Raw genomic sequence first — 11994 nt, forward strand, 5'->3', positions numbered from 1 at the left:
AAGGACATAAGGTAGATATAAAGATCTGAATAATTAACTATCAAAACATTCACAGGTAAATTATAAACAATTATGTAAGAACAATAAACGTACGAAATTTCGCTATGATATCTGTATGACAGTGTTTAGGTTTATGGCCCCGTAGTCGAAGAGGTATTAATTGCCTCTTAATTGATGTACGGGCACCCGGAGGGTTCGCCACTCTGGGGGTCCTTTATAGTGTCCCTGACTACCTTACCCACGGTCATCATAATCTCATTCCTAATTACTTTCTAAATGTTTACTTGTATGTGTATCCTCGTAATTAGGTCGGTTTGCCCGACTGCTCCGACAGGATCCTACAAGTTATGTCATAAGGTCACATAAGGATACGTTTGCCCGATCGGGCAAACCTTGCCCGACAGGCTTTAGTATATAAGAAGGAGTGAGAGAGAGTTCTGGGAGTTCGATTCTTGAGGTGCTAGGTGTTGCTGCGTTTGTATGTACTGTGGATTGCTATTGAATACAGAAGTCAGGAAACTTTATGACTGTGTTGGATCATTTATTCTCTCGACGACCCACGACTATTTCTCTATAAAACTCGGGTATTGTGGCGGGTGTCCGGCGCTACCACAAAGGGCACTTATACCGAGGGCCACTCGCAGATAGGTACAGATATACACTGCAGTGGCTGTCCGCGCCAGTCCACGACCGGCGGGGGAAAAAAACGCTACAATATCTTATATACATATGAGATATTTTAAGATATCTTATATAACATATAAGATATCTTATAAAATATATAAGATATCTTATAAAGTTTAAAAATATCTTATATAACATATAACATATCTCATAAAGTATATAAAATATCTCATATATTATATAAGATATTTTATTTCGTATATAAGATATCTCATATAGAAATTAAATAAGATATATTATATATGTATATGAGATATCTCATATATATACAAGATATCTTAGATAATTGAAATCTCGTTGCTTTATAAGATATATTTCATAGAATGAAATTTCGTAGCATTTAAAACCAGAAACTAATTTCTTGTTCGAGCATCATTCGGAGTACTTCGGAACACATCTTAGAATCGTTCGCAATGAAAGAGATGGCACTGAAAGGGAGAGTCAACCGCTGTACGGTTGCATTCAACGATGTATTGAAAACACAGAAGCAGTTAATTCCCATCACTCTTGTTGTCAATTCGAACTATAATGGTGACCTATCTATACATGCATACTTTTGTGTCGTTCAACCAAACGCTTGATACTGGCGTAGCATGCGAAGCCTTCAAGAGTCTGGCTGAACGAGTAATAGTATACTGTACAGTCTCTATGACTTCCGGGTAGGGAGACTTCATTTCTGGGCCTTTGTTGAAATCTCGTTCCTTTGTAAGATATTACATAAGATATCTTATACATGTATAGATAACTTAAATGAGATATCTTAAATACGATATAAGATATCTTATATAGAATTAATTAAAAAATAGATATGAGATATCTCATATATATTTAGATATCTTATACAGTATATGAGATATCTCATATACTATATGATATATCTTATATTTCAATCAAGATATCTCATATATATGCAGTGAAATTAAGGATCGACATTGCTCTTTGAATAAATGTCATGTTGGGTTGCCATACAGGTAGTTTGATTTACATCAGTCACATATGATTGGCCCTGCTTTCATATAATTTCCCAGTTCCATAATGAAATTATTTAATGTAATCAAAATCCATCAATTGAAATGAAATGAAATGATGAAATATTTACAAGCACAAAAAGAATATAAACAGAGATACCATATAATATTTTACTCGTACTGTAGTGCATTAGTTGAAGTATTTAAAATAATACGACAATATATGCATCCTCGATATTCCAAGGGTTCCGATCACTTACGATCTCTACACCCATTGACTATCTCATAGAGAAACTGAAGGCAGCTCAAAGGAAAAAACTGAACCAATTACAGACCTGCAAAAATTTCCTTTGAAGACTACAGAGAGAGCGACGCCCAACTTCAAAGCCATACAGTCAACCACAGTATACCGTTATACGGATATTTTGGTGTGCATTAACAGAATAAATTGCCTGTTCTGTTTTGTTGCCTGCAGTTTTATTATGAGATAGTCAACGGGTGTCGAGATCGTAAGTGATCAGAACACCTGCCGTATCGAGGATGCATGATATGATACGTTAATGCAATACGTAGTTGAAGTGTTTTAAATATATATATAAGTATATATTATTGTATCAATAGGTGTGTTTAATCTATACCGATGTCGGCATAGCTTGGCACCAGAAATAATATCATTTACTTACAACAGAGACAAAAACATGTACTTCACCATGTAAACATTCTAAGGCTGCTAACGTTGGGGCCACGGGGTCTTCCTTCAGAAATATGATGTCCTTACACAGGAGGACTGTCACTCACCACACCACTGACACACGATTCATTCACATAATAGTATCACAACTTTCACTCATTTTTCATACTGTCTATTCATAAATCAAAATAGAAATTAAATAAAATATTTTAGATAAAGCACACATTACAACTGTATCATACATTTCAGATTAACGTTTGATTTCCTATAAATGTGTTATTTCGATAAGATACGACGACGCATTGGGAAATGTAACTTTTCATACAATATGCTGTTGCCATGGGCGTGAACAATATACTTGATTCAACAGGGTAGTGCGTTACCAGAGAACTGTATCAATCTCAGAATGTATTACATTTTGTTTCCAATAGCTGAGGCTATTTTGCATCTGATATAACAATATGAATTTCAACTATATTGATTTCAAATCGATTTTTAAAAAATAATCACGCCCCGTATTTCAAATTAATTTAAACAATATTTTTATAAAGAAAACTTTTTTGAAATCTAGTACACATGTATTGGACTACAGTATTATGTTTGTATACCATATCGAGAATATTGTGTTACCCAAAACTGTTATGAGTAACAAAATTGACAAATGGAAGCATTAAATCTTGTGTCCTTGTATTACTTATGATACTTAATGAAATTTGTGCATGCAAAAGAATATTTAGTTGTGTATTTACAATACAGGTTGCTTTGTAATACATGCAGTTGTGATTTAAAGAAAATCCAATAACACGCGAGTGGTTATATTTCATTTATAATTTATATAAAGAGATACATTGTATGTATCTGTAATAAAGTTCTTTTATTAATAATGTTTTATGTGTTTCGTATTTTCTCGGTATGTTTCTCATTCTCGATATAAGTTGTTACTGATCTGAAGTGGTTAACAAAGCCTCTTGCATGTTGCATACAGCCTTACCAGTAAGGGTATATGATTACAACAGTCGTATTTAGCAAAACAAAAACTTCAGGAAATTAAATCGACGATAATTTGTTGAACCAATATTAAAAATCGTTAATGCATAAAAAGAGATAATACAAATAAGGACACTTATGATCGCTTTGCATAAAACTAAATTGCAATGTGACAAGGCAAAAACAAGCGATCGTTGAATGTGGCCAGATATCTATAGTCTAAAACACACAACATGACTGTCACATCGATTTTAAGTTAACCTGCGAAATCACATTTTCACCTCAATGATTTTTGTTTGTCTATAATTTTACTTACAAGTACAATATACAAAGTATATCCTTTGTTTCTTGACGAAGTTATATTACATCGAATGGGGTAGAAACATTGTCGCACGAGTGAAAAATATCAAAGTTTGCACCTCACGTGATGAAATATAACAGAAAAGAGACAATGGGTATTCTACTTATTACATATGTACATTTCTGATACTAGGACTGTATTTCAATTTGCCACGATACCTATTTATGTCCCCTTTAATTATTCCGTTTTTACTCATTTCGAAGAAAAAAAAATATTCACGATTGGTATAAACCTAAATGACAATATGACACGAGAAAGAAGCAATTGTATAGCCCGTTAAAGCATGCGACCGTTAAATGTGGCCAGAAATCTCTAGTTAAAACAATTAAATGTAATACATATACTACAACAGTAAAACCTTGCTTTAACGAATTGTATGGGACTATGATGAACAATTCGTTATAATAGATTTGTTACTAGTTGAATAAATCTCGGGCCGATGACATTTTGTTTTTTTATGGACATGAATAACATTTTGTTATTTTACGTCATATTGACGGTCATCTCTAGATGTAAACCATTTGTTGCAGGTGAGAATATAAGACTCTTTCATATGTGGATATGAAGGATAGGGATATTCTACCCGAGGGTCACAAAATGTAGTAAAACCCGAGGCTTTCATACCTATACGTTTTATTGCAACATTCCGATATTTTGATATAAAATTCGAATAAATCCACGACTGGAAGTCAAATTTCCATACATGAAAAATTACGTGATATTTTCAACACAAATTCCGTTGTTTGCATCTTTTATAGTAAAACCAGCCATATTTGTGAAAAAAATGTTAAAAATTTTACCGAGGAAATGGAGATTTTGTTGACACCGTGGCGTAACGAGGCTTTATTGCATCGGTAGCCATGCAATACAGCCTCAGGCGACATGAGTGTACATGTATTGCCCTAGACCAGCCAGTATTACACCCGTAGGCATGAAAGAAAATGTAACACAGCCTCCCAAAACTCCATACATGAAATATTCCCTTCAGGGCTGGTACTTTTTAGGTTTATCATGTGCTATATACTGCAAACCAAATATATCACATACAATAAAATTTTACGTGTTTCGTGGGCAATTAGAAGCAGCGAAAAATAGTCACCACGAAAACGTTCTCTGAGCATAAATATTGTAGAACAACATGGTCAAAATTAAATCGCAACGAAAAGTTGAAATTTAGTCGCCACGTAAAGATACGTTGGTAACATTACGATTTTTCTAGTGGTGATATTTTCGCGGAACCGCAAACATTTGGTCAACGAAATGTAAACATTCAGATACATTGTACCATTAAAGCCATATCTCGAAAATTTAAAATCACTAAAATTGTATTTCCTCGTTTTTAGATCAAATCGCGAAAACTTTCACCAAGGTAAATAACCGTCTATACAAAAGTAATATTGTTCACGAACACTTTTATTGATAATCTGAGATATTTAAGATACCGAAAGTGAAAGTCAAAAAAGGAAATTCCAAGTATAACGTTATATAATGAGATTCTCGTGCATTGCGAGATCAGGTCCTGTATTATCATTTTGGAATGGAATGCCTGCTAGACCTCCTTCTAGTGGTAAGTGAGGTAGTTCAGGTATTATGTTGTTAAATAACTGACATGCTAGGAGCCATAACGGTAATTCTATCAATTAATTCCCCTTAATTATGTAATCAAATCAGAACAGATTTATAATCCAGAAAAGTAGGTTTCATTATTCAGCTAATCAATATCGTTCACTTCTGCGCAGCCTGTCTGCATTCTTAATGTGGTGTCTATCAATGCATCTAAATTCTAACCGATATGCTGTTCCATCCATGTTGAAGAATTTAGGTCAAATCGACTGTATGAATAAATTATATTAAAAGTGTTTGCAGAAAGTTCGACATGAAGGCGGTGTGAATAGGACGTTTACTTTACTAATGGCAGGCAATGAGGTATACTCATTGCGATAAATGTTACCCAATGCAACAACGCCTACGAAACTCATTCATACGGCAGATTGACTCCTGTGTGTGCCTAAAGATTTCGCTATCTACACATACATACACACACGAGGATAACTTTTATATGTACATGTAATGATAACAATAATTTTAGAGAGCGTAGATATTTTCCGAAGAAAACCAATTTGGGATCGATATATTTTAACCTTTTCAGATGTAACGAGTCCCGACAAAAAATAATTAATTGGTGTAGAAAATTATTTTAAAAACACACATATACACAAAAAACGTATTAGCTTGTAACAAAATTTATTTACTCAGAATTGATTACTGTTCTGAATATTTCAGCTGTTATTTGTTGTATCGACGAGATAATGTCTACATGTACAGTAATCACAAGAGAGAATCGCGGCGACCTCGGAACTATTAAACTATTATTAAGCTAGAATTATACCATTAACATATACGATATAACTTTATATATAATACGATAGTTAAATCTGACCTAAAATGAAAATGTCGTATATTCAAATGAGAAATATTAATGCCGACCGCAAAACTATCAGGCAGTTTTCACCAACTTACACCTCGAACCAACGTGGCAGTCAGCATCCTTTGCGAAAAATTAGGATAAGTCGCCCTGGTTAGAACATATTCGTAAATGTAGCAATAATTATCGAAAATTATCGGAAATAAGTTGTAGTGATCCATATATACATTTTATAGCTGCTTATCTTATTCGAATAGCATAGCCTGTATATACATACTTGACAAGTAACATTTATTGGATGAAGTCCAAAAGTTCCGATTGTGACAGCTATTAAATTGATTATCAATGCATGTATCATTCGGTTGAACAGCTAACTATACATATATAACAATATGACTAGTGTAGTGTAGAATCAAATAGTATAATACATACACATCAAGTATTATATGACTTATTTTTTTAACATTGGACCACAGTTTATGCTTATTGTATGATTGTATTTAGAGCGATCGCTGAAAAAGGCCGTGTCGTTTTGTCGGTTGGTATACACATGTAATTTTATTTCAAAATATTAGTCAAGAGACAATGTTACATACATTAATATTTATTTTATTTTTTTCATGATTTTATTTTTATAAAATAGTATTTCTTAATATTATTCATAAACATAGTGCAGACAAATCCATGAAATTGGAAAACTAGATTAAAAGTTATTGATTAAAGTATGTGACCAATCGTTCCAACAATATCTTCTGTATGTTACGTACAAAGGTGTTTTACCTTTTGTTTATCCAGGAGCTAAACCAGCCGATCAATATACATTATGGGTATTTATAGAAGGCTGGACAACTGATAATAAGGAGGTTACAAATGGCAGACGATGGAAAATGCATCACACAAATTCCTTAAGTCGCTGACATTTTAAATTCAATATATCAGGTGAGTACGTAGTGGGCAGAGTTATGTACCAAGTAAAAATAAAACACAATGTATACATATTTACAAACCTCGCCAGTCAAGGATATTCAGTACCATACTCTACCTGCAACAGGAGAGTATATCGTACTGAATATCATTGGCTAGCGAAGTCGTACATTAACATGTGTTATGTCAGTGCAATGTTACCTGTGCTTCATGAATATGTTGTAAAGAACTTTCGTATTATATGACAATATTGAACTTAATTAAACAGGTTTTGCTTCATGATGCAACGATGTTCATACTTTTTTCAATATTATATCATATTGAGACGCTGGATAATATATAGTAAGAAATTGGCATAATTTAATAATTTGTGTTGTTAAACAAAATATATGTAGTTTGGGTATGCCAATATCTAATAAAGAATTCGCTTGCAAAATATTTCATTATGAATCATTAATTCAGGAATGAAATACATTTTGTACTTAATTCTTTTTAATGCAATACTAGAGCAACACTCAGATGGATAAAAGAGGTAAGTTGGTCCTGAGAAAAAATGAAACATATCTTCGAGAGAATTTGGATCTGCAGCAGATCCTTCCGTGTTTATATCAGGAAGGAGTCATTTCTGACGACGACAGGGAACGAATTGAGAGGGAAGACACAACTAGAGATAGGATTACTAAATTCCTTCGAATCATCAAGCGGAAGTCAAATGGATATGATGGCTTTCTTGAAGTTCTGGATATAGAAGGACTTCAGCCTGTTAAAACGAAATTGGACGCTACGGCCATAGACGAAGATACTATCCAGAAAGGTAAATATTTATTCATAATCACTTAGATATTTCAGTGATATATTTTTTGTGTTAATTCCTAAGAAAACAAGTTTTCACGTATATGCATAGTCGTATGCATGTGATGTCGTTCCGGTTTAGGAACATTTCTAGGAAGAAGTTTACGAAAAAATTTAGAGGTAACGTTGCGAAATGTTGATGGATTTACTGAATTTGACAAAATTAATAAATAAATTAAGACTTACTTGAAGTGGGGAATTTGATTATTTTTCTGGTTTGATGTGATTCTTGTTGGTACATTGGGTCAAGATATGTATGTGCATGTTCATTCTTAACGTATAAATTTGGGGATTCCACATAGTACAGGATAATTAGATAATAACTGAAGTTCAACTTGCCATAGTAAAAGATGAGAAACGATGGAAGACTATGATATATATATATACAGTTATGGCCCTTTGTGGAGGCGTACATCTAGAATTGTCTCCGTGGAAAGAGTTATTTTCTTGAGGGCGACATTTCTAGATGTATCCTGACGTATAGTGCCATAATCATTTTATTATACCTATCAAAATTAAAACAAAATTAAAATAAATCAATATTTGCTATATTCAACATCAACAAGCTATCTAAATCTCTGGTTAAAGAATTCCTTGATTTAGGTTAAAGTTTAATCCAATCAGAAGAACATTCTAAATGAAAGTGAGGTATAATAATACAAACTGTCTCTAAAACATAATTATTAGATATTTTGATGTTGATTGTATATACTGCTACACTGCAAAATTTACGCGAGAACAGTTTTGCGCCAAATTAATGTGAATCGATACATTTAATCCATTACGAAGTCAAACCTCGTTATTTTTTTCGTTTATTTTTCTCGATGCAGAATGGGAATCAGATTATGAATATGTGAAGGAACAATTACTGAGACTCTATCGGGAGTCTGAGGGGTGGACATGTCACTTGTGCTGAACTTGAACAGGATATTCAACAAATAATTGATTTAGAAGGAAGGGACTTGCGAACTGAAGAAAATTTCCTTGTACGATCAGTAGAGAGCATTTTCTCAAATGTCAAATATGAAGAGTCATGCAGCAGCAAAAGTGAACCAACGTATCCTTTTTTTTCTTTTCTTTTCAGTGTGAATATTTTATTAAATGTTTTACTGCTGTGTTTATCTTGTTTCAAAATGAAATAATCTTTTACGTAAGATTCCTATTTCTTAACTGAACTAGATATATCTACAGAAATATCATTCGGAGATCCATGGAAGACGATCAAGAAAAGGACGAAGAAGTAGGAAAGACTGGTAAGTTAATTGGTAATTTGCTCATAAATACTGATACCGCATTGACATATTTCGCCAGATGTTTCAGATATATTAGTGGCGTACCCATTACACGTAGCAATGTTTGATTTTATTTTAGATCAAAAGTCCGATGTGGATGTGATCAGAAACGCATTATTGCTGATGTTTTGTGAATGTAGTGGTAAAGAAGTACCATTGACTGCAGTGGAAAGCGGTGTAAAGGATTGCTTAGCAGGAAAAGAAATCAACTTGCAGATATCTTCACTACGATCCATTGTTCAGGAGACATTTCCAACAATTGAATACACGGCAGAAAAACGAGAGGGAAAGGAAATGTATCCTTTATTGTGATTATCCACCTAATTCCTATATCAGTATCTCCAAAGAAACTATACAAAAACAAAAACAGAACAAACATATGTGATTTTTCAGGAGAAATAAATTATTTTCTCTTTTGTTAGGAAAACAATGAATTTACATTACATATTTACCCTAGATGGAGTTCATAATGATGGTTTACTTGCAATTAATCACCCTTTCTCGAAGGATAGTACAGATACGATTCAGTACAAATCGATCTCTTACCACGGACAGGGATATCCGCAATTTTACCGGTGTGAGATTTTTCTGTCTCGCCATAGGGTAAAGAGAATCTACGTGAGATATTAGCACGTGCTCACACAGGGCAAGAGAAAAAGAATATTCATCCTCGTTGGGATGAGACAGGAGATCTCAACCCTTGGGATTCCTAAGCTATTAAGAATCTTACCCCTCGGGTTGAGATTATCATGTCTCATCCTAAAGGGAGCGAAAGATCATATTACTCTATTTCTAGAAAGATTATATTATACGTTTTCTAAAGTAAGACAGAATTAGGTATTTTCTCCTATTTTATACGTCTCTCATCCGTGGTTTTAAACCATTGGCACTCTGCAGCCTCCAGGGAGATAGAGAGACCACATAACTGAATTCTTAAAATAGTTAGCAGAATATATGTTAAACTTAACGAATTCCTCTATTTGACCTCACCCTTCGATGGGTGTTAAACCGTGTGTTCATGTAAAGTAAGTCCCCTTCACACAATAGTTTCCCTTTATTGCTGACCAAATATGCATCAAGCCGTTCCATTGCAACAATAAGAAGGGCTTTAGAGAATAGGAATACGTTGTGTTTATTTACAAATTATAAGTCTGTCTATAATGGCGAGGAAAACTAAAGGGTTAGAACCGATTATTTATTTGCCATCAATTCTTGAAAGTAGAAAAAAAGTATACCTGCCAAATGCAACGGCGATGCTTATGTTAACGGTTGTTTTTGAGAAGTGAGTAACACATTTGCTCTGAAAGCGTTGGTTTCCATAGTTGCACAAATTATTATGCTGGAGGTAAACACATTAGACTGAAATAGACGACTATATACATATTACTCAGAGAATATATATTTAATTCAATACAGTTGTATCATTACTAGTTGAAAAATGCCTGACATCTTATTTTCTTTGTTTGTGTTTGCCGTCTAGCATTTAAAAAAAAATCCTTCCGAAATCCTTGACCTGAAAAAGATCTCTTTTTAAAAACTTATCAAAAGCAAAAGATGACGAACGCGGGGCATGTGGGACACAAAAAGACACCAGAGGTAAGATGTTGCCGTTTATATTTGTACATCCTGATCCCATATTGTATAATGATATGTTGAAAAGGCTTGCGTATGTCTGTTTATGATATTCCCCATAACTGTATATTAAAACATAATCTTCGTTATTTCACTTTAACAGAAATCACCAAAGAAAAAAACAGTCAAGAGCTGATGGCTCACCCAATACCAAGTAAGCCTTTGGATTCCTTTAGCGAAGATGACCTTTGTCGCATTCTAGAGCCAAAGTTTTTACAGTCTGGCATAACACTAGATGTCTTAGAAATGTTTAAAATACACGAAATAAATGGGCATGTCTTTAAGCATTTCGAAATTGCTGATTTATCCAACATTGTTGACATGCCATACGGGAAGAAAAAGGCTATTATGATTATTAAGGATGAACTAATTAAAGAGGAGGATGCCGTACAAAACATTGAAAAACCCTCCGCATGTACTCCCGAACATAATGAAGATACCAGAATTACAGTCAAGGAAACACTACGAAGGTTTAATACGCCTTCTAATGTAACAAGTTCCTACAGAAAATCTGCTCTTGTATCAACTGATCACACTAGGATTCATGATCTAATTCATCCAGTCCATTTGTTCGTTGAGTACGACGACGACAGCCATAAGGAAACATGGATTACCAAGAAAATTGTGCAATTTGCATCAGCATGCATGAATGATAGAACAAATGGAACTATTCATTTCGGCATAAGAGCTTTGACAGACGATAGCCAGTGGAATGGAGAAATTGTTGGCATATCAATCGATAGAGAAAAATGTAACACCGCGATTAAGCAGTGTATAAGATATTACTTTTTCGAAGACCAGATAGAAATTGCATGGAAATGCATACGACCTCCTCACTTTATTCGCGTGGTTGAATCAGACAAGAATCCGCCTTGTTGTGTGGTAGAAATTGACGTCGAGCCACATGCTGCTTTAACAGATGATGAAGCATTTTTTTGCATTTTGAACTCTGTGACCTGAAACATATTGAGTCAACATTGAAAGTGATCATCTTAAATGATGAAAGCGAAGAAAATGGAGCTGTTTAGAAAGGTCCAGGAAGCGTTCTATCATGGACAGCAGCCAAGTTGGTGGAATTATTGGTTCGGTAGAGGAACAAATATGTCGTCGATCAAAGCATGAATACTTAGAAAAAATTTATGTACGTAGGCAAAAAAAACTGAAGAGGACAAAGTAGC

At 33.9% G+C, this 11994-nt stretch overlaps 1 protein-coding gene across 1 annotated transcript; it reads left to right on the top strand.

The window, feature by feature from the left end:
- Positions 1-5195: 5195 nt before the first annotated feature.
- On the top strand, positions 5196-11776 carry LOC138316754 (uncharacterized). The gene is made up of 8 exons (XM_069258413.1): positions 5196-5258; positions 6912-7055; positions 7548-7854; positions 8723-8949; positions 9072-9145; positions 9264-9480; positions 10707-10780; positions 10920-11776. Exons 5-8 carry the CDS (start codon positions 9103-9105, stop codon positions 11774-11776), a joined length of 1191 nt encoding a protein of 396 aa, XP_069114514.1. The 5' UTR covers positions 5196-5258; positions 6912-7055; positions 7548-7854; positions 8723-8949; positions 9072-9102.
- Positions 11777-11994: the final 218 nt, after the last annotated feature.

The sequence above is a fragment of the Argopecten irradians genome, chromosome 2 (assembly GCF_041381155.1).
Source record: "Argopecten irradians isolate NY chromosome 2, Ai_NY, whole genome shotgun sequence".
Lineage (NCBI taxonomy): Eukaryota > Metazoa > Mollusca > Bivalvia > Pectinida > Pectinidae > Argopecten > Argopecten irradians.

Excerpts from the sequence above, each read along its gene's own strand:
- LOC138316754 (XM_069258413.1), top strand. The coding sequence starts at position 9,103 with ATGGAAGACGATCAAGAAAAGGACGAAGAAGTAGGAAAGACTG. Across the intron at positions 9,146-9,263 it reads CGAAGAAGTAGGAAAGACTG|ATCAAAAGTCCGATGTGGAT; the intron begins GTAAGTTAATTG and ends ATTTTATTTTAG. Across the intron at positions 10,781-10,919 it reads GACACAAAAAGACACCAGAG|AAATCACCAAAGAAAAAAAC; the intron begins GTAAGATGTTGC and ends TCACTTTAACAG.